A 24386-nucleotide genomic window follows, 5' to 3' on the forward strand; every position below is an offset into this window, starting at 1 on the left:
TTGAAATTAACCCTGAAAATGTACCATGAAAAAATAAAATAATGTTGTGATTCTCGTGGACTCAACAGTGATTTTCTAACAAAGTGTCAACTGTGCATGAAGCAGTTTAAAATGCTGCTTGAGTTATATTCACGAAGTGAACTCATATGTTGACTGAAGAATCCGACAAACCACATGATCATGAAGCCGAAAGTGAAAGCAGAATAAAAGGGAGAGGTCTGCAGCGCTGCTTTAGCATACGTGGGTTCACGGACACACACCTCTAAGAGCTGCTCCGAGGAGAAACCCCTGCTTAGGATGCGTGCACATGGACACGTCTCTTCTACAAAAGGTGGGTTACTCTGTCAGGTTATTTTTTTCCGAATGAGACCAAAAACTGTCCGAACAGCATCGGTTGAATTTCTTCTTCCACCGTCTCAAACTCGGACGTCGAGCTTCAGCTCCTCCTTCTTTAAAATACTGTAAATAAGACTGTTCGCGCCATCGGTGGTGTGAATGTAATAAAGCATCGACAGTATTGCATTCGGATTTATGCTGCTTATGTTGAAGCACCTCGCCATTATAAAAACGACAGGCAGAGGGAGGGGCGGAGCATGACATGAGGAAATTACTTTAAAAAAAAAGAAAAAGTTTTATTTTTTGAATAACTTTCAGTTCTCCTTAATTTTCCACTTAATCCTGTTCATAGTTACACTATGGATTGACCTTGATTTGTTGTGATTCATTTTGTAAATCCCTTTTGTTCATGCCCCTCATGACCCTCCACATGGTAAGTGTGGAAATTCCCCAGCACAGCACAAGGTGTGGTTCTTGTTGGGCTGAGGGGTTTTCTGGGTTGACGTGACGTTCTGGTTTTAGTCCCTACTGCAGTCATAAGGCCGCAAGGTGTTTTAAACTTTACGGTTTATTATTATTATTATTATTATAGCACTCGCGCATAAAGTCTTACATACTTGTCTCTTTATTTTCAGTGAGAAGCTGTTTGAATAATCCTGACCAAGTGTGGGGTAACCGGCACTTGTACCTGCAATGGCGGTAAACTGCCTGTTTTTATATCTACAACAATATAAAAAATGGAAATACTCTCTTAACTAATGTGTATGGGATTATGAGTTGATTCATCACACCTGGAAATGTATTTTCTTCTCATTAATCAAGGGAATCGATGATGAAGATTCTTCCGATCTTTACCGTGCAGGAGAAGACGACACTCCAATGCAATGGTCCGACAGCAAGGGTGACGGTCAACCCGGTGTGTGTGGCAAAGGTCAGCTTTATACAGTCTACTGTTCACATACCTGCAAATAGGGCTGGGCGGTATGGCCAAAAATTCATATCACGGTATTTTGTAAGATTCTGGCGGTTTCACGTATATATTTTTTTTAAACAAGTAAACACATTGATTCCATTAACAGCACCAGTCAACTAAACAGCAGTACTGTCAGCGAGCTGTCCATAGCCACAACAACAGCAGGCAGCAACATTTACTTTTTACAGTTTAATACTGGGAGCGCAGTGGAGCTATTTACCTGTCAGTGTAACTGGGCTCAGTCATCTTGGTCAATTAGCGTTAAGATGTCTACAGGGTAGGGCTGCAACTAACGATTATTTTTATTTTCATAATCGATTAATCTATCCACTATTTTTTCGATTAGTCGACTAATCTAATGACTAATTCCCATTTAAAATGACTCAAAATGTTGGAATTTGAACTTCAAATGTATTCGAGTAACAAGATCTGAACATCAGAACATCATTATAACAAATAAATTAAATAGTAATACACATTAAAGTGCAAATATTAATTCTATAATATTCTGATATATATATATATATATATATATATATTTGTATATGTGTATATGTGTGTATGAGCTGCTGGTGGAACGATGTTTGGACTTAATATTTTTCATGTAGGGAAAAGGCTGACTCGCATAAATAAACTCTGACAGACACTTGTCAAGTTCCTCAAACCATGGCGCTGCGGCTTTGAGGACAGATGTTTCATTTTCCATTTGAAAGCATTAACTGAGCTGATCATATCAACCACGGTCAAGCTCATTCAACAGATTGGTTAAAAATGCAAAAAAAGAAACTCCTTTATCTGACATTAATTTGCACACCAGGAGCTGGGTTTTGGCGATAAAGTTATTATTATATTTTTTTAAATGGCATGCTCTGAATCTTTTCATTACAAACGATGCGTCGACGACCAAAATACGCGTCGGCGATTTTTCATAATCGACGACGTTGATTATGTCGACTAATCTTTGCAGCCCTACTACAGGCAGTGTTCCCTCTAAGCTGTGCGCGTGCGAGGCCAGTCGAAGGGGCCGCGCAATAGATTTTTCAGACCACACACATTTTTCTGACCACATATTTTTTTTCAGGGGTTAAAAATCTTTTTTGCGCCAGTGTTTAGGATAGGAGTGAGCCATCTGCGCAATAATAAGATCTTTGATGTGACGTGTCGAGTCTTCTTGGCCAATCAGCGTCCCGTTTCTCGAAATGCGTTCTCTGTACCTCTGCTAGCGCTCTGCCTCCGTTAGCACCCCCCAACCCCGCTGTCCTCCTCCGGGCGCCAGGAGTGAAGCTCGCCCAGAGCGCCACATGAGCTCGGGCCGGCGCTGTTTAGGCTCCTCTAGGCGGGCCCTGCTCCAGCAGTTATAGGCTACAATGGCGAAAAGAAAGGCAGAGCAGGTGCCCCAGAAAAAGATCTGCCTAACGTTCAAACATGAGTGGCTAGAAGAAATAGTCTAAACTGACACAGGTAGGATGAAACTTTCAGACATATTTAAATATGAAGAAAAATGACACCATGTCAATTTAATAGGCCTATAATTATTGTTAAGCACTGCATTAGCATTTTTCTTTCAATGAAGGTCCACTTAAATGTTGTACCTGCTGAGAAATGACTAAACACCTTTGATACTTTTATTTTTTTATATATATCATTATCAGTCATAACCAGTGAACCAGTCATAACTAGGGATGGGTATCGTTTGGGTTTTTTCCGATACCGGTGCTAAACCGATACTTTTAAAACGATACCGGTGCCTAAACGGTGCCTGAACCGATACTTTTTTATTGCCAAGGCAATTTTTTTTCTTCAAATTGAACAATATTATTAACTGTTTTTAAAGTATACTATAGATATAAATAAGTACATACAAAACACACTTCAAACTACAGCTTCAAACCTTTTAACTTCAAACTATAAACATATATATTCAAAAAAAGAACAGACACCAGTCCAATCAGGTGGCCTGATGGGACCGTGTGCAACAGAACTCAGACTCTGTTGGATCCTAAAACTGCTGCTTTACTGGACTACACGTCATCATTAATATCAACTGGAGAGATTTGTTCCATCAAGCCGAGGACGGGCGTTCAAAAGCTCGTGCTCGTGTCTCCAGCGATCTCTGTGTGCGCGCACTGTGTGTGTGAGCGCTGGAAGCCCCGCCCCCTCGAGCCCCGCTCTGCATGCAGGCAGACAGAGAGCAGAGCAGCGAGTGTGCTCTGATCCGCGCTATTTTAATAATCGTTTTTGGGAACATTAAAATGTTCCCAAAGTCCAGCCATTATAAAGGATATTGAATAAATATCAACCTTGTATACATATTGATGCGTTTGCTGTCATCTCTTTGAATCCCCTATGGCTAACGCAGGCTTGTGGTCATTTTCGGCAGGTCGCGTGGTTGCAAATTGCTCACAGTGCTGAAATGTGCGCTCAGAAAAAAATTGTTTTGCTCAGTGCTGAAAAAAATTAGAGGGAACATTGACTGCAGGGTCTTCATTTCCCTCCAACTTTTTTTTAATGGAAAGCTAGACCGCTTGATATCACGCTAGATAACATTTTTGGGTTGTGCATTGGCGTTAAAGTTATGTTCCGTTACAGTTCAGAAAAAACGTTCAAACGGATCTAGTTGCAGGTTGTTCTTTTTTAACTCAAAGTAGAATGAAGCAAATCACGTAGTTGGGCTTAGCCCCCCATTCCCTGTGTCACCTTTTTCACCTCTTATGGAGTTTGCAGGTATGATTTATAATATTGTTATTTCCACAGAGCCACACTCCCCTGTGAAGATGACGGCCTGTAATGCCAGTAGCGAGCATGACCACACAAGTAAGTGAAAGAAAATCATTTGTAATTGCCAAGTAAAATCTATTTAACTCATCATTGAACATGTAAATTGAAGTCATTCTGTGGTCATTGAAATGTGTCCATATATTGTTTACTGACCTATACTTAATCAAAATCACATTTACATGATAGCTGGTTTTGGAGTCACTTTTTCTCTTGCGTCTGTGCTGATGTCTGTATAGTTACATGCTGAAGAGCCTCAAATAAAACATATGACATTGAAGTGCTGTATGTATCCTACCCGAAAAAACCCATAATGTCGATGAAACGAACTGCAACGAAAAAGGCACCTGCGGTCACACCCAAATGGCAGAGGAAGATGCTAACAATCGCAGAAAAAGTTGGACTTCTGGACATGCTAAAGGAAGGTCGAAGTTACGCGGCTGTAGGGCGCCATTACGGAATAAATTAATCTTCGGTTCGTTACATAAAGGAGGAAAATAACATAGGGACGACAGCAGCAATACGTTTTAACAGGGATGCAAAAAGGGTTGTAACTGTCCGCAACAAGACCAAGAAATGTGAGAAAATGTTAATGCCTGTCTGAGAAAAGTGTATAAAAGTGTGTGGTTAGGGGTTTTACGGCCTTAAAACATGTATAACAATTTTAAAAAATAAAGCTGATTACTTCACGGATTTCACCTATTGCAGGTTATTTTTAGAACATATCGCCCGCAATAAACGAGGGACCACTGTACAGAGTTCTTTATATTGGAATGCATGCAGTACAGTTGACTGTTTATACACAACTCCTACATCTGAGAACAGCACAGTATATCAAACTATCCATAGACGAGGTAGTTATGCAATCAATTATGTGGAAACAGCATTTATCAAACAATATAATGCCCATAAACAGACTTTCATTGTCAATAATGCATGAGGGAAGCATTGAAGCCTGCACTGTCCGCCACTTTTACAGGTTAAAATATCAAGGGCCTTAAACTCTGAACCCTCAGGGACTTGCTGACGTCACCTGTTAAATGGTTGAGTGTGAGGCCTTGAAATGGTGAAACTACGAATGGGACAGCACTTTTCTGCAAAATATCACTTTACCATAACAATGTCAAAAAATAAGGTGTACAATTGTGGGTATTTATTTTATACTTTTTACTCCCAGTTTTGAACGTCTTCCAGGCTCTTTCCTCACAAGATGAGAGGACATTTCAAATAATCTAATTGTTTTTGTCGAAGGCTTCCATAACAAAATGAAATATTTGATCAATAAATATCATCTGATTTCATGTTTAATCTATAATTCTTAACGTTGTTAAGCACCATGTGCAGTCCTTTAATGTCACATTGCGATGAATTATGGGTAATTCCCTTGGGCAAAGTCTGCATCTAGTGCATAAAGGGCTCAAAATGTCTGCCAGAGACCCCTCAAATAGTCAATGATTTGATGGTGGGACAGAACTAAACCCTCACGGACTTCGCAGGGGCGTGGCTCATACTTTGGCGTCGGTGGGTTTTATTAGCTGCCACTAATTTATATTGATTCTCAGAGTAACTAAATACTAAATATCAGGCCAAAATTAAACTTGGCTGCCGGGTTTGTGTGCACTCCGAAAGCCAAAGACTCAGATGAAAGAAGCGTCACTCTGTAGCGCCGATGTACACAAACGAGTGGACTGTTCCAACAGTGATGACTCTTCTCTCAAGAGGATCGCTTTACGCTTCAAAAAACTTATCTTAATATTGTGCACACAAGACAAACAAAAATACAACAAGACATCATTTTCTTGAGGTTTACAGTTTCCTTTAGCTTGAATGCAAAGGCATCACAATTGTGCAGCATTACCAGAAATGTTAGCAAGCATTCTATGTGTCAATGTACTTTGAAAGCATGTTCTGTGGAAACTTGTGATTGATTTGAAATAACACACTTCTTCACATCAACAGAGACGCCACTAGAGACCTTATTGGAGGATCTGGGATTGCAGCAGCTGTACCCTGAGAAGCTATCCCTGAGCACAATACTTCAGATTGATAAGAAGACCATCACTGATGAAACTGCTAAGTGTAACTCAGATCTTCCATGGTACTTCCTAAAGAAACTGATGATGGTTAATGTGACAGCTAGGAATGTGAAACGTACATCTGCATGTGAGTCAAGCTGTGATGATCCGCTGTTAGATTTTGATCATCTGTTTGACAGTCAGAATTTAGGTGACACGCTAAATCCCCTTGACATAATCACTGCCCTCTTTCTGTGTTCTAATGGTTTTGTACGGCAGGAACTGGCACTCAAAATGTCTATGTGTCAGTTTTCTGTTCCTCTGTTGCTTCCTAACTGTGACACAAAGCAGTGCACACTCATGCTTTGGGCCATGAGAGACATCGTTAAAAAGTACAGACCTCAGTCCCTTACAGAATCCAAGGGCTTTATTGAAGACAGAATTGTCCTCTCTGAACTTCCAATGATATCTTTTGTGAGACTGGGTGAGTGCTCCTTGTCCAAGTCAGAGATCCTCAATAAGCTTCTGAGCAATTCTCAGCAGTACCATGATACCTTAGTTCATCATGATATGGAGTGTGGCGACAGTCCAAGGAGAATATCCAATGGACTGGTTGAAATCACTTGGTACCTTCCTTGCGGGAACAAAAACATGGATGTCTTCAGTGAGCCAGTAGCTGTAGCTAACCTTCGTGGGGACATTGCTTCATTTGAAACACAATTTTCCTTTTTGTGTCAGACATCTGCAGCAGTTTTTGTGTTCTTTGACACCTTGGACTCTGCGTGCGAGCTGCTTACCAACCAACACCACAAGGCACAGATCTTTTTGGTTGGGAACCATCAAAGCAATCGCTTCGGTATAGATGCTCTAAAAAAGGTAGCAACCAAGTTGGGCTTGACTAACAGCAACATCCTTTTGAAAAATAAACAAATGAATGATGCAGACTTTGTCAAAACATTGCGGAAAACTGTCAGCAATGTAGTTGAGAACACAAAAATGAAGATGAGAATTGAGCAGATGGCTGACATTGCCCACGAACTGGGAATCTGGGTTGATGAAGAGTCTTCAGAGTGCCAGACTGCCAAGAAAAATGCAGATGCCATCACTGCTGAAATTCAAGATATCCTTCAATACAAAGAAGCTCAGCTGCCCTTGCAAGGCCAAATATGGAAGGAACTGACTCGCTTAGAGAAGGAAGAATTTCGGCTTCGAAATGTCGGGTCTGAAAACATAGAAGACTACAAAAGTGATCTTCAGATGCAGAAAACGGAACTCCGGAAAGAACAAAACTCTCATGACATATCAAATGCAATGACATGTTTCATCAATGCAATATCAAGCCCAGAGATGGAGAGGTGCTATTTCCTGAAATGGATGCGAATGAACCTCGATAACGTGTCTCGAGAGAAATTGTCTGATCTCAGGGAGCGCTACAAAGAAAAATGCAAAAATCATGAAAACAAAGAAGAAATCAAAGACATTGACAGACAACTTTCCAACAGCTCATTGGGGACTGAACACTTTTTCCGTGAAATGGGTCAAATCTATGAAGCTTCACTTTCCCTTCCAGAAAGGGACCCATCACGTGAACAATTACAGCATCTGCCCAAACTATGTGCACAATTGTTACTTGATGGATTTCCCCTTGAGCTTGTAGATGGAGAAGCATCCAACATACCTCTCAGATGGGTTAGTGACGTTCTTTCTCAGCTCAATGACTTGATGTCTCCTAAGAACAAGATACTGGTCGTCACAGTTCTTGGAGTTCAGAGCACAGGGAAGTCCACTCTCCTCAACACCATGTTTGGAGTTCAGTTTGCAGTCAGCAGCGGTCGATGCACTCGAGGTGCCTTCATGCTGCTTATCAGAATCGATGAAGATGTCAAAAAAGTACTCAAGTGTGACTTCATGGTAATCATTGACACCGAGGGCTTAAAGTCACCAGAGCTTGCACAACTGGACAATAGCCATGAGCACGACAATGAGCTTGCAACACTTGTTGTGGGTCTGAGTGATGTCACCATCATCAATATTGCAATGGAGAATTCAACCGAAATGAAAGACATCCTTCAAATAGTCGTGCATGCTTTCCTCAGGATGAAAGAGGTGGGCAAAAAGCCCAAATGTCAGTTTGTTCACCAGAATGTGTCAGACGTTTCAGCCCATGAGAAGAACTTAAGAGACAGAAAACTGCTTTTGCAACAGTTAAACGAGATGACCCAGGCAGCAGCCAAAATGGAAAGGAAAGAAGAGAACAAGAGCTTCACAGATGTGATGGAGTACAGTCCAGACACCGGGAACTGCTACATTCCTGGACTCTGGAATGGAAACCCACCAATGGCACCAGTCAATGCAGGGTACAGCGAAGCTGTGTATGAGCTGAAGAAGAACATAATCCAAATGTTGGGAAGTTGTGAATCATCTGCTAATATCTTGGAGTTTACAGGGTGGATGAAAAGTCTTTGGAATGCAGTAAAGCATGAAAACTTCATCTTCAGCTTCAGAAACAGCCTGGTGGCTGATGCATACATGAAGCTGTGCACAGAATTCAACAAATGGGAATGGGAATTCAAAAAAGAAATGTACACGTGGGTTACAAATAGAGAAACAAGGATTTACAACTTTGGTACAGTTGCTGTGAAATCTGAGATATCTGACATGTCAGAATATCTCACACATTTGAAAAGTGAAGCTCGCACAGTGCTGTCTGAATGGGAGACAAAGCTTCTTGGAAATCTGGCACAGTACTTCAAGCAAACAGAGGGTCATGTCTATCTCGTTGAAGGATACAAAGAGGGCTTTGCAAGCAGTGCAAAGAGTCTTCGACGAGAAATGGAGAGCTCCGTGTTTAATCAGCTCACAGTAGCAGCTGACATCAGAAAGGGGATGACAGAACTTGATAGAATCAAGGAAAACCACACAAAAGAATTGGAGGGGAGAGTGCGTGCATTGATCGAAAGGTGTCGGGGAAAAAAAGTCCAAATGACAGAAAAAGAGCTGGACCAAGAATTTGACAAGATGTGGACTAAAACTGAGAAGGAACTATGCTTTAAAGAAATGAAGTTCGATGACATTTACAACCATGTGTCTCACCTCCTGAGAGCAAATGTATCGCACAAGGGAAGTCATGCATGCAAATTGTTAAGTCAAAACAGGCTGCAAGATTGTGGACTGGAGCCTTTTAAGTACAGAGCTGAAGGATTCTTAAAGCATTTCAGAAACAAATTGAGTGAGATATTCAGCATTCAAGGTCACACACAGGCTGTACAACAAATTGCAGACAACATCATTGCAAGTTGCACACAGTTGATAAGTGTTGAAATGCAAAGAAAAACCAATTACCATGACACATACATCCAGAAGATTCTAAATGGGATTGATGAGGGCCTGCAAAACAATCAGGATGTTAAGACGGGCATCGAGTTTGAAGTTTCTCTGAAACAGCACATCTGTGGAATTGCAGCCAGACGTTTTCAGAAAATGCACGAGGATTTCATACATGTGAATGATCCCTCCAGATGTCTGAATCAAAACAAGGAAAAGTTTCGCACTGATTTTAAAGACGTGTTCCATGAACGAGACCAGTGCCAAAAGAAGGCAGAAGAATTCACGCATCGCTGCTTGAAGCCTGCAGTCGAAGACTTTGTCAGCCGTTCCTTGGGTCCTGACATCATTGGTGAAATGCTGACAAATGTGCAGTTCAGCACACGAATGTTCTTCCAGTATTCAGTTTTACTGGATTTGCTGAGACAGGACGACTTTGAACACTATCGAAGCTACATTTGCTCCTATGAAGAGTATGTAAAGAAATGGATACTCAACCAAATAGTGGAGCGCTTCTCAAATGGGTCCAAGACGTTTGAGTTTGAGGGTCGACATGTTCAGTCAAGTATCAGGAGGATCAATGATGCTGTGAACAAAGCTAAAACAGAAAAGAGTGGCAACTTGAAGTCATTTGTTAAAAATGTCTGTCGGGAACTTGGTGATAAACTGGTCATTTCCCAAGATGCTCTTGGGGCTTTCATGATCCTGAACAATGCCGACCAGGAACAGTTTGCTCACTGGCTGACTGAGTGTGTGAAGGACATGGCACAAGTCCTTCAAGAGAAGTTTAAAGAAACAAACATCCAAACGAAACTAAAAAAACTAAATGTGAATCCTCAGAACGAGCTTTTCACCAAACTGATTGGATGTGGTAAACAGTGTCCATTCTGCGCAGCGCCTTGTGAGGCAGGAGGACAAGTCCACACTCATCACTGGACTTCACTACATCGGCCACAGGCTCTGGGTAAATTCAGATGGTATGGGACAGAAAAACTTATCACTGATGTATGCTCTTCCTCTGTAATAAGTGACAACCGTTTTCGCTGCATTGGTACAAATGGTGAATGGTACCCCTACAAGCTTTTTGCAAAGATTTTCCCAGACTGGAGAATTGCTCCCGATGTAAGCCTTCAGGCATCAGACTACTGGAAATACGTACTGGCAAAGTTCAATAAGCAGTTTTCCGAAGCATTCGCAGCACAGCCTGCTGATATTCCTGCAACGTGGAAACAGATTGAACCTAAGCAAGCGGAGGAAAGCATCAAAGTCTCCTTCAACATCAAGTGAGAGACTCCACGCTTTGTGGTTACAGAGGTTCACGTCCACATATATTCATTATCCTCTTATAGATATTTAGATCTTACTTGTTTAATTTAGAGGGAAATCACAAATGGGAACATGACATAACACGATTGAAGACATTGCGAGTACAGCTTGCAACAGAAACACAAGAGAAAATCTTTTGAAAATTTTATGTTAATGTTAACACACAATTCTGTTGACTTTTAGACTGGATGATACTGCAACTCAACATTTAGGTGCAAGTTTCTATCTTGTTGAGTATAATATGTACCTTTCTTAACTCAAACTGTCTCTATTTCAATTAAGTGCACTATTGGTTCCAAATATTTACATTTATTTTCATTCGTCAATAGTGTATGTGGTATGGTCAACATGTACTTATTCCAGAAAGGCTTGTCTAAGCAGAGGTGTCTTGTGTCAGATATTTCATTCTTTAAATTCACCTAATCTTTTTATTGTCTACATGACTTTTTGTCAACAAGTTTGTTTTGATCAAGTTAAGTATAATTTCTTTACTCACAAATTGATGTTATTTACTTTAAAATCTTGTTTTTGTTTCTTTGAAGTATCTGATTCCACACGTTCACATTTTTGAAGGAATTAAAAGGTCATCCCTTCTATAAGTTGTATTGTCAACATGGAGACATTATTTACTTACTTATGTTCACTGAGTCAATAAAGGGACACAATCGCAGACTGGTTATTGTCTTTCATGTGAAATACTGTGTGCTGGTTTTCTGAATCCAATAAAAAAAATCAAGACTCATGCTTGAGACAGACAGTGAGTGCTGCCGCTAAAATTCAGCGTGCGTTCTGTCTGAACACACGAAAAGAATCTGCATCCAAGCTTAGCAGCTCTGTGAGGCTGTAATCAGGCACAGCGGGCTATCATGCTCACAGCTTTGATCCTAACATGCTGATGTATAGAAGAAAGTGTAATGTTTACAATGTTAACCACCTAAATTTAGCATATTAAGATGCTGTAAATGTGTCACTGGGCTGAAGATTCAGGTTGATTGGAATGTCATTAGTTTTGAAACTAAAGTTTCAATCCATCCAATGGTTGTTGAGGTCTTGCACTGAAAACCTTACAAATGCACTTATGGCGACACAAGAGAACAAGTAGATCATCAAAGTCATAAGGAATATGTGCCTGTGAACCAGAGATGTCTGTTCAAAATACTGTCCCAATCCATAAAGTAGAAATGTTTCATAGAGTGAGAGAAAAGTTTGAGGTGAAATCACTTCACCTTCTGTCATGTTCGGGTCAAATCTGAGCGATTTACAACTTCGTAAATATTGTTTTTTACACCTGATTGCCTCAAGGCCTTATGATATCCTTCACACTAGGCATTTGAACAATTGCTGATCACGACTTTCATTTAATTTTTAGTGGTTTAGTCAACTTTGTAACACCCATGGGAATCCTAATCAAAAGTGACGCCATAGAAATTAATGGGAAACACTAGATTATGTCCATTTATCAGATGGAAAACAGCCCCATGCGCATCCACAACATCTCCCTCCCATACACACACACAGCTCTAGTATAATTTTCTACAATAATGATATGTATGGTGTACTAATAACACTGCCATATAATTATGAGTGCTTTCAACACATCCATAAGTTTCTTAAGATCTAAATACACGTTACGAACAGCATGACATGCAGCGGCTTTCCCGATGTTCTCTGCATCACCGACACTGTACAAACAGTACCACTCGCAAAAAAGTGCAAGGCTGTGATCCAGTCTATGCATACAGTCTGTGAGACGGGCAATGCTCGGCTGCGCCGTGTGGTGTGTAATGTACGGCTCGAGAAGGTCTCGTAAATAAATGACTGCTTGTCGGCAGAATCGATAGCGCTCGTACAGGAAGTCATCCTGATGTGAGAACGGATCTTGGCGATCTCAAAGAACTCTCTCCCTATAAAACTAATATCGCTCCTTCATCAATGAGGAAGGGAGCTGCCTTTTTTGTCCGGTGGGAGTGGCCAGCTTATCCAGTGAAGTTAGCCTGCGCTGGAGCAGGTTGAGGGATTTGGATGTGTTGCTATGGTGATTTTTCCAAACTTGCTTCGTGGAACCGAAAAGCCTGACCTGCGTCATCTTATCCTGAAAATGATCCAGCTAACTCAGTAAGCCAGGTACGAGAAATAGGGCCCTGATGTCAACTTTTCCTGATCTCTTTGGGTGTGTTTATACATTTCCCAAAAGCAAAGGTAGGAATTTTAAGCACAGAGGTGTGTCCAAGAGACAGCTTCACCACCGGAGTTGTAACGCCACCCAAAAAGTGTGGAGCGCATCTCCACTTGCCAGTTCAAGAATCTCAAAGCATTTTTGATTAATCTCACTGTTCTCAGGTAAAACTTAAATCACAATTAATTCATTAATGTTAATGTCAACTATAAGTCCTGTGAGGATTCCAGAGGTCACAAACTCGGTCCTAAACTCCAAAAGTTCTGTTTGGAGGTGTCTCAGTCAATGGTTCTTGGATGTACATAATATGGTTCAACACAGGTACAGAAATTGCAATCTCAGGTTGGTCATCAAAATATTGCTATGATAAGTAAATAACTTAAACCTTTTATTTTTGTATTTAAGTGAATGGTATTGCAATTATGCGAAACATAATAGAAAATGTCAGCTTCACGAAATACTGATCATCTTATTACTTTATAATTTTTTTGGCATATTGAATATTCTCAGAATATAGGTCAAATTTAAACTTGATTATCCCAATAAATATGTTCATATTTGTATATCATATATTAGAAATACATGGTTGTAAGATGTGTCTTGTCATGTTTGTTCTATTGGTCAGTATAATCCCCCCCCCCCCCATCTCAATGTCAATGTTGCATGTTAACATCCTTTCTACCATAATACAAGGTGAGAATTGAGGCCCAGTTCATTAATGCTGAAGCTATAAGAGCGACATATAAATCATGAAAATGTCTGCCTTATCTTTGTGCTTTTACTGTGAAGGAAATATTGTTCAAGTATTGGTAATGTTTAGCTTTACTTCCAAATAGTGCAGGCTATCCAGTGTTTCTTTAAAACGGTGTTACTTTTAAAAGCAGACTTAAAAGCAGTGATTTTATTTCCAATGCATTACCGGAAGAGTAATCTTGTGTACTCTCATCCACGTGTGACGCAACTTGACAGCAGAGGCAAAAAAGAAAGAAAGTGATTTTGCAGAATAAACAGACGGAGCTTCTGCAGAGGCAGAGCGGCAACCTGCTTTCCGACATGTTTGTGGATGGTGACCCCTCTTCGCCACCAGAAAAACACAATTAAGTAAGTCGTGGTTGATTTCAAAGACTTTATTTCTGCCACTTACGCAACACGTATTTTCCTACATTATAATACAGTGTAAACGTTATGCCGTGGTTGAATCAAACTGGTCTCTCTGTTTTTGTCAAGTTGATTTAGTGAGGTGAGGATAACCTGTGGCACATGACTTCACATCAAATACAGATCACATGCTCACACGGCTTGCAGACATCTTATATGACATGTCAACAGTAAAAACACGCTCTGTCCATCAGATAATTATAGTTTGGATGAATGTTAAGGTGGTGGTGTCTTGTAGGATTCCTAGGACTCTGCCTGGTGGGGCTCAAGGACGCTGGGGCAACCAGAATTTAAGAGTTGGCTGCTGAACGACATAAACAGGAGTCTTGCTGATGAGAGGGCAAAGAACTGTTAAGATAAGACAAAAGTGTAGTTTTCTTGGTTTATCCCTGATATTATGTGGCTTTTTTGTTGTTGAGAATTTCAATTCAGAGTGTGCCTTTCCACTGATGTCATCCTCCATCAGTCCGTGGCATCTGAGTCTCTGTCTGTTGACACATTCAGCTATAAGAATGACGTCTATGTGACTATTGCTGCTCCCAGCGCTGAGAGCTGTATGGTTTTACTATGGTGCCACATAGAAATTAACTTAACTCACACAAACATCACAAGTATGTTAATGCTTTCATAAACTGTCTCATTTGAGTGGTTAAGTGTTTACCCTCTTGTGTTAAATTGGCCTGTTTATTTCCTTTTCCCTGCCTTCCAGGTCAGTCCATTGTGGGTTGCAAGTCAGTTGTCATCCAGGACAAGGTTTTTTGTGACTGTGGCTCACCTCTTTGGTTCTCTTATAAGTTTGATGAGGACCAAAGCAGGTTCAGCAAATTCCAGGATATTGAGGTGTCCAATATCTCCAAGCCCAATGACATCGAGGCCTTTCAGATTGGCTCTGACTGGTTCTTTTTGATTGCAGACAGCTCCAAAGCAGGCCTGTTCATGCTCTACAAGTGGGACAATTAGGGCTTTTATTCATACCAGTCCCTGCATGAGTGGTACCGCGACACATATGCAGAGTTTTTGGACTTGGATGGGAAGGCCCACCTTCGATGTTTATGTATATGAAACCCTGCCTCTCTGAGGGCCGTTGCCAGTAGCTACCTGATTTACCTCTCACCACTATGGAAGCCCATTTCCACAGTAAAATACAAAAATAAAATGACAATTTCGACTTTCTATCTCATATTTTTTTTGGTGGGCTTTTATTGCCTGAAATGGGCTTCCATACACTTCAGCAGAGGGAGGAGATCAGACAAAAGGTTTCCATTTCCTGGAAAACAGATAATCACTTTCTGGTAAACGAAACTGAGTGATTTCACAAGGCAGAATAAAAGAAGATGCCTTCAACTGGTTATTGTATTGCAGAGTTTTGTCCTCAGGACTAATACTTAACCTATATTGCATAAAAAGAACAGAAACACTTTTTACCATGGATAATCTTCAAAGGTAAGCAACAATGGATCTGCAAGTGGTTATTTTCTCTTAAAACCTGCAACAGTGTTCAAATGTAGGATTCTCATAGCCCAAAACACAAACATGACTTAGCATGTCTCATGGCTCATACTGTGAATCGATTACAGTATTTTTGTTTAGGTTTTTAGTCTATATTCTAGTTTAGCAGGTGTCCTATTAGTATGTGGGATGTTGGTAAGGGCCTGAACCATAGAGTTTGTAAAAGTCTGTGACTTTTTTGGGGGGAAACCTAGCTTAGATCATGCTGGACATTAATAGGTATGATTAAAATATGTTAAAAAAGTGATTTTCTTGAAAATATACATTTTATTCACAAATAAATTCTGAAAAAAAATTATAATTTTAAATAATACAAGTAATATAACTCATTTGGGATTCATACGACTACTTGAACAAAGTACAGAAGTAAAAAAAGAACCATATAAAGCCTCAGGTTTCAAAAGGCAATGTATTGCCAAGAAGCATAGTTACAACAGAGACATAATCTACCAAACACAAATTAACTTGATATTCAATGTTTATGTATATGAAACCCTGCCTCTCTGAGGGCCGTGCCAGTAGCTACCTGATATACCTGATTTAGCTCTCACTTCAGCAGAGGGATGAGACCAGACAACAGGTTTCACATTCCTGGAAAACAGATAATCACTTTCTGGTAAACGAAACAGAGTGACTTCACAAGGCAGAATAAAAGGAGATGCCTTCAACTGGTTATTGTATTGCAGAGTTTTTATCCTCAGAACTAATACTTAACCTATATTGCATATTGGTTAGAGTAGAAAAAAAAACCTGGATTAAAGAACAGATCATTTTACCATGAATAATCTTCAAAGGTAAGCAACAATTGATCTGCAAGTGGTTATTTTCTCTTAAAACCTGCAATAGTGTTCAAATGTAGGATTCTCATAGCCCAAAACACAAACATGACTCAGCATGTCTCATACTGTGAATTGATTACTGTATTTTTGTTTAGGTTTTTAGTCTATATTCTAGTTTAGCAGGTTGCAAAGTATGCTTAGCCATATGTTTTTTATGTAATATCAATATTTATTGGCAGAGACGGAGTTACAGACTTCTCTTCTATTACTTTCAGTGAGAAGCTGGTTGAATAATCTGGACCAAGTGTGGGATGGCTGAGAGTGTCCCCACTATGGATAACTCAGATGAGGAGGTAAACAGCTGGTTTGCACAACTCTTAATTAACAAAACAATTACCATCAAAATATGTGTTGTCCTTCCAGCTTGTTTGAATTGACGTATGCATTTATTCATTACACTTTAAAATACACATTTCTATCCATTACCAAGGAGTTCTATGATGTGCCGGATTCCGTCCTTGAGCTATACCGGGAGGAAGGAGAGAAAACTCCACCAACATCACAGTCTGACTGTAAGTGTGACCGTCAATAACTGATCCAATTTAATGAGTAAATGCAAACTGCAATGTGGATAAACTGAGATGTGCCTCTCCTCTCTTATGACAGATGTTCCTCCTCCAGGAGAAGTAGCAGTTCTCAATGCAACAAGCAAAGCCTCGCAATCTGTCACAGGTAAATCTGAATAATAAATCAATAAAATAATTATGATAATTAAAAAATGTAGTAAAGTATTGTCTGCATGGTTTTGGGATTTATATTGAGGTATGCTCTCAATATATGTTGTAAATGTGAGTTTCAGACTAAATAAGTGGTCAATTAATATTCCTATAAATCAAGTCGCATGAGGATACATGGGTTTGTCTTTTACCACACCTCTTGTGCTTGTCAGTCAAACAGCATTTTTAAATAGAGACAAACAATGACAACTTACATTTCCAGCTATAAATGAAACCCTTGTTTTGTTCCCGCAGAGCCCAACCCTCCTGTGCAGATTGCAGTCTATCAGGTCAGCAGTGAGTCACTGTCTCTGCGTTGGGACGCCCCTGCTGGTGAAGTGGAGAGTTACATTGTGACTTGTTGCCATGAAGGAGACATTTTGCGAGAGTCAACAGACACAAACAAACTGACTCTCAGCAACCTGAAGCCCGGGGTGTGCTACTCTCTTCTGGTGTCTACACAACTTAGGAATGGAAGAATAAGCGAGCCAGCTGTGACATCTGCCCGAACAAGTAAGTCAAATAAAATCATTATTGCAATTCATTTTCCAAATAATGTCATTTTTACCAGAACTCTGTTGTGGTTTCCAAAAGAAGAATCAAATAAAATAGAAATGAATAAGATGCAAGCATCTCTATCTCATAACTATTTATTGTAGAGATCAACATTACACCATTACACCTTACTGAATACAGTTACTGTGCACTTTTAGTCCCGCTATTAAAATATGTCAATAAATGTGGGTAAACCCACTCAAAGCCAAAGCAAACACTTTGTGATATCACACTCACACAAACACACATAACGAAAGTTTGAAAGAAAGCCCAAATCAATGGCATTTCTACATCATGTTTGCACCTATACAGATTCACACATATCACACACAAACATACGCATTAGCGTGTGGCCATGATAATAGCGTAGGGAGAATCTGGTTTTGTGACAGCCCTCATGGAAACCCTGTCTTTTGAGACAATATTCTTGAGTACTAATATCTCTGTCTGGAAGTCTTCATTTTGGCTTCAATCCCTCCTTAAACCGTACTGACTCCCAGATATTGAAGGCTACAGAGGAGCTGAGACGAGTATTCGGGTTTTCAGTACGAAACAGTCTCAGTAGCGAGCACATACAGCTACTGTAAGCACAGAGGGGAAAATGCATGTCAGTTAGTCACCACCCATACTGCTTAAAGCAAGCAACACTTAGCCATGCACTCCTTGAGTAAGTTTGTAAGACTGCTTAAGGCTGCAATGCGCCCAGTTTGATTGCTGACAGTTACTTTAGCAGAATATGAAAGCCAAAGAGGTGGGACAAGGTAAAAGTCTTTGTCAGTGTCTGACATTAAAGTGCAAGGCTTTGGCTATTTCCTGGAGACAACGCATACCAATGTAGATGCAGTACGAATCAAATTGGCAAAAGATTCGGTTTAAATATTCATTTATTCTGTTTTTGCCAACACTAGTGCTGATACATGAATGCTAACGATGCATTTTAAAACCTACACTTCCTTTTGAGAGTTTGATAGATAGTTCACCTTTGGTAAGAATTGATCAAAATTGAATTAAATTAAATAAAATTGAAAAACAAAATGTTTTTATACATCTCTTTTAAGTCATTTAGTTAACAATTCCATGGCAGACTGCCCATTAGATTTGTATATATATTGTTAAAAAATCGAATGTTTAGGCTAATAGCAACACTGGAGAAAATGTCAGAATGTTGCCAAAACATGAAGTTTCATTTTCTAGTGTTGTTAAAGTATTCTTGATCAAGACCCAATAATTGGACAGACAGATTATTGACTGCCTGACCAACATCAACATAGTTCTTAGTTTTAATTAGGTGTACCTTTTTTAAACTGTGTTGCAGCAAAACTAATTTAAATGTTACAACTTTGATCCGTGCTTAAGAATATTGAACTAACCAATAATGGGTTTATGTTCATTGTTTTCATGTCTTCAGAGACGCATCTAGATAGCTTAATGGAGGATCTGGGATTGCAGCAGCTGTACCCTGAGAAGCTATCCCTGAGCACAATACTTCAGATTGACAAGAAGACCATCACTGACGAACCTGCTAAGTGTAACTCAGATCTTCCATGGTACTTCCTAAAGAAACTCATGATGGTTAATGTGACAGCTAGGAATGTGAAGCGTACATCTGCATGTGAGTCAAGCTGTAATGATCCGCTGTTAAATCTCGATAATCTAGTAAAGTGTACAAATTCAGGTGACACGCTAAATCCCCTTGACATAATCACTGCCCTCTTTCTGTGTTCTGATGGTTTTGTACGGCAGGAACTGGCACTCAAAATGTCTATGTGTCAGTTTTCTGTTCCTCTGTTGCTTCCTAACTGTGACACAAAGCAGTGCACACTCATGCTTTGGGCCATGAGAGACATCGTTAAAAAGTACAGACCTCAGTCCCTTACAGAATCCAAGGGCTTTATTGAAGACAGAATTGTCCTCTCTGAACTTCCAATGATATCTTTTGTGAGACTGGGTGAGTGCTCCTTGTCCAAGTCAGAGATCCTCAATAAGCTTCTGAGCAATTCTCAGCAGTACCATGATACCTTAGTTCATCATGATATGGAGTGTGGCGACAGTCCAAGGAGAATATCCAATGGACTGGTTGAAATCACTTGGTACCTTCCTTGCGGGAACAAAAACATGGATGTCTTCAGTGAGCCAGTAGCTGTAGCTAACCTTCGTGGGGACATTGCTTCATTTGAAACACAATTTTCCTTTTTGTGTCAGACATCTGCAGCAGTTTTTGTGTTCTTTGACACCTTGGACTCTGCGTGCGAGCTGCTTACCAACCAACACCACAAGGCACAGATCTTTTTGGTTGGGAACCATCAAAGCAATCGCTTCGGTATAGATGCTCTACACAAGATAGCAACCAAGTTGGGCTTGACTAACAGCAACATCCTTTTGAAGACTAAACAAATGAATGATGCAGACTTTGTCAAAACATTGCGGAAAACTGTCAGCAATGTAGTTGAGAACACAAAAATGAAGATGAGAATTGAGCAGATGGCTGACATTGCCCACAAACTGGGAATCTGGGTTGATGAAGAGTCTTCAGAGTGCCAGACTGCCAAGAAAAATGCAGATGCCATCACTGCTGAAATTCAAGATATCCTTCAATACAAAGAAGCTCAGCTGCCCTTGCAAGGCCAAATATGGAAGGAACTGACTCGCTTAGAGAAGGAAGAATTTCGGCTTCGAAATGTCGGGTCTGAAAACATAGAAGACTACAAAAGTGATCTTCAGATACAGAAAACGGAACTCCGGAAAGAACAAAACTCTCATGACATATCAAATGCAATGACATGTTTCATCAATGCAATATCAAGCCCAGAGATGGAGAGGTGCTATTTCCTGAAATGGATGCGAATGAACCTCGATAACGTGTCTCGAGAGAAATTGTCTGATCTCAGGGAGCGCTACAAAGAAAAATGCAAAAATCCTGAAAACAAAGAAGAAATCAAAGACATTGACAGACAACTTTCCAACAGCTCATTGGGGACTGAACACTTTTTCCGTGAAATGGGTCAAATCTATGAAGCTTCACTTTCCCTTCCAGAAAGGGACCCATCACGTGAACAATTACAGCATCTGCCCAAACTATGTGCACAATTGTTACTTGATGGATTTCCCCTTGAGCTTGTAGATGGAGAAGCATCCAACATACCTCTCAGATGGGTTAGTGACGTTCTTTCTCAGCTCAATGAATTGATGTCTCCTAAGAACAAGATACTGGTCGTCACAGTTCTTGGAGTTCAGAGCACAGGGAAGTCCACTCTCCTCAACACCATGTTTGGAGTTCAGTTTGCAGTCAGCAGCGGTCGATGCACTCGAGGTGCCTTCATGCTGCTTATCAGAATCGATGAGGATGTCAAAAAAGTACTCAAGTGTGACTTCATGGTAATCATTGACACCGAGGGCTTAAAGTCACCAGAGCTTGCACAACTGGACAATAGCCATGAGCACGACAATGAGCTTGCAACACTTGTTGTGGGTCTGAGTGATGTCACCATCATCAATATTGCAATGGAGAATTCAACCGAAATGAAAGACATCCTTCAAATAGTCGTGCATGCTTTCCTCAGGATGAAAGAGGTGGGCAAAAAGCCCAAATGTCAGTTTGTTCACCAGAATGTGTCAGACGTTTCAGCCCATGAGAAGAACTTAAGAGACAGAAAACTGCTTTTGCAACAGTTAAACGAGATGACCCAGGCAGCAGCCAAAATGGAAAGGAAAGAAGAGAACAAGAGCTTCACAGATGTGATGGAGTACAGTCCAGACACTGGGAACTGCTACATTCCTGGACTCTGGAATGGAAACCCACCAATGGCACCAGTCAATGCAGGGTACAGCGAAGCTGTGTATGAGCTGAAGAAGAACATAATCCAAATATTGGGAAGTTGTGAATCATCTGCTAATGTCTTGGAGCTTACAGAGTGGATGAAAAGTCTTTGGAATGCAGTAAAGCATGAAAACTTCATCTTCAGCTTCAGAAACAGCCTGGTGGCTGATGTGTACATGAAGCTGTGCACAGAATTCAACAAATGGGAATGGGAATTCAAAAAAGAAATGTACACGTGGGTTACAAATGCAGAAACAAGGATTTACAACTTTGGTACAGTTGCTGTGAAATCTGAGATATCTGACATGTCAGAATATCTCACACATTTGAAAAGTGAAGCTCGCACAGTGCTGTCTGAATGGGAGACAAAGCTTCTTGGAAATCTGGCACAGTACTTCAAGCAAACAGAGGGTCATGTCTATCTCGTTGAAGGATACAAAGAGGACTTTGCAAGCAGTGCAAAGAGTCTTCGACGAGAAATGGAGAGCTCCGTGTTTAATCAGCTCACAGTAGCAGCTGACATCAGAAAGGGGATGACAGAACTTGATAGAATCAAGGAAAACCACACAAAAGAATTGGAGGGGAGAGTGCGTGCATTGATCGAAAGGTGTCGAGAAAAAAAAGTCATCATGGCAGACGAAGAGCTTGACATAGAATTTGATAAGATGTGGAAAAAAACAGCAGATGAACTTTCCTTTTCAAAACAAAAGACCATAAATGTCATTACATGTGTGTCTTTCTGCCTGAGATGCAATCTATCACGAAAGGGGGGTCATGCATGGGAATTATTGAATCAAAAAATGCTGCAAGATTGTGGCTTGGTGTCTTTCAAATATACAGCGGACGGATTTTACAAACAGTTCAAACACAAAGTCAGCCAGTTCTTCAAAATTGAAGATCACATAATGGCTTTACAAAACCTAGCTGACTGTATCATTGCAAGTTGCACACAGTTTATGACTGAAAGAATGGAAAAGAAAACTAATTACCATGACACTTACATCCAAGAGATTCTACACATGATTGACGAAAGGCTGCAAAATCAGAGTGTTCCGATAGAGATCGAGTTTGAAGTTCCTCTGAAACAGCACATCTGTGGAATTGCAGCCAGACATTTTCAGAAAATGCACGAGAATTTCATACATGCGAATGATCCCTCTACATGTCTGAATCAAAACAAAGGAAAGTTTCGCACTGATTTTAAAGACGTGTTCCATGAACGAGACCAGTGCCAAAAGAAGGCAGAAGAATTCACGTATCGCTGCTTGAAGCCTGCAGTCGAAGACTTTGTCAGCCGTTCCTTGGGTCCTGACATCATTGGTGAAATGCTGACAAACCAGAAATTCAGCACACGAATGTTCTTCCAGTATTCCGTTTTACTGGATTTGCTGAGACAGGATGACTTTGAACACTATCGAAGCTACATTTGCTCCTATGAAGAGTATGTAAAGAAATGGATACTCAACCAAATAGTGGAGCGCTTCTCAAATGGGTCCAAGACGTTTGAGTTTGAGGGTCGACATGTTCAGTCAAGTATCAGGAGCATCAATGATGCTGTGAACAAAGCTAAAACAGAAAAGAGTGGCAACTTGAAGTCATTTGTTAAAAATGTCTGTCGGGAACTTGGTGATAAACTGGTCATTTCCCAAGATGCTCTTGGGGCTTTCATGATCCTGAACAATGCCGACCAGGAACAGTTTGCTCACTGGCTGACTGAGTGTGTGAAGGACATGGCACAAGTCCTTCAAGAGAAGTTTAAAGAAACAAACATCCAAACGAAACTAAAAAAACTAAATGTGAATCCTCAGAACGAGCTTTTCACCAAACTGATTGGATGTGGTAAACAGTGTCCATTCTGCGGAGCGCCTTGTGAGGCTGGAGGACAAGAACATAGCGAGCACTTTGCTTCACTACATCGGCCACAAGCTCTGGGTCGATATAGATTTTCTTTATCACAAAAACTTGTCACTGATATATGCTCCTCTCTTGTGATCACACCAGACAGAACTTTTCAATGTGATGCTACAAACTGGGAAATTCACCACTACAAGCATTACAGAGATATTTTCCCTGACTGGAAAATCCCACCAGATGGAAGCCTTCAGGCATCAGACTGCTGGAAATATGTACTGGCAACATTCAACAAGAAATTTGCCAAAGCATTCAATGCAAAGACTGCTGATATTCCTGCAACGTGGAAAATGATCACACGTGAGCAAGCAGAGGAAAGCCTCCAAGAGTCTTTCAACATCAAGTGAGAGACTTCATGCTTTGTGGTTACAGAAGTGCACATCCTCATATATATTCATTATCCTTTCATGGATTTTTAGATGTTACTTTATGTATATGATAAAAAGAAGAATCACAAATAGTAACATGGCCTAACAATATGCCAAGATTAAAGACAATATTCCCATGCCAAGTTCCTGTCAGCTTTCACAGAGGAGTAATAGAAAGCCTCCTGATGACAAACATTACAAACTGGCCTGGGATCTGCACGGCACAGGACAGGAGGGCTCTACAGCGGGTGAATAAAGACCCAGAACATCATTGGTACATATCTACTGAGCATCAGGGGTATTGGTGCGAAGAAGAGCTATTAAAAGAAAAAAGTGGTATTAAAAGACAAAACCCTCCCCAGCCTCAACCTGTGCACCTTGCTGCCGTCTGGAAAGAGATGCAGAAGAACCAGCTGCCAAACCAGCAGACTTCAGAACAGCTTCTTTCCTCTGGCTGTGAGACTCCTGAACTCATCCTCCACCCTCCATAAATATAATACAGTTTTTTCGTTGTCTTTCCTATGTAGCGAATTGGGACTACAATCTACATTTTGTTGTGCAACCCGTCGTACAAAGACCTTGTGACCT

The 24386-nt window shown here is 40.4% G+C and overlaps 2 protein-coding genes across 2 annotated transcripts; both read left to right on the forward strand.

Annotated features, from left to right (window-relative positions):
• Window positions 1–754: 754 nt before the first annotated feature.
• Window positions 755–11412, forward strand: LOC306733970 (up-regulator of cell proliferation-like; the record flags this gene model as incomplete). The annotated part of the gene is made up of 3 exons (XM_079215288.1): window positions 755–769; window positions 1159–1267; window positions 6044–11412. The coding sequence occupies 3 exons, from the start codon at window positions 755–757 to the stop codon at window positions 10708–10710; spliced, it is 4791 nt and encodes a 1596-aa protein (XP_079071414.1). The 3' UTR covers window positions 10711–11412.
• Window positions 11413–17282: 5870 nt separating this feature from the next.
• LOC306733972 (up-regulator of cell proliferation) lies at window positions 17283–23777 on the forward strand (the record flags this gene model as incomplete). The annotated part of the gene is made up of 3 exons (XM_079215290.1): window positions 17283–17286; window positions 17403–17660; window positions 19111–23777. The coding sequence occupies 3 exons, from the start codon at window positions 17283–17285 to the stop codon at window positions 23775–23777; spliced, it is 4929 nt and encodes a 1642-aa protein (XP_079071416.1).
• Window positions 23778–24386: the final 609 nt, after the last annotated feature.

The sequence above is a fragment of the Taurulus bubalis genome (genome assembly GCF_910589615.1).
Source record: "Taurulus bubalis genome assembly, chromosome: 3".
Classification (NCBI taxonomy): domain Eukaryota; kingdom Metazoa; phylum Chordata; class Actinopteri; order Perciformes; family Cottidae; genus Taurulus; species Taurulus bubalis.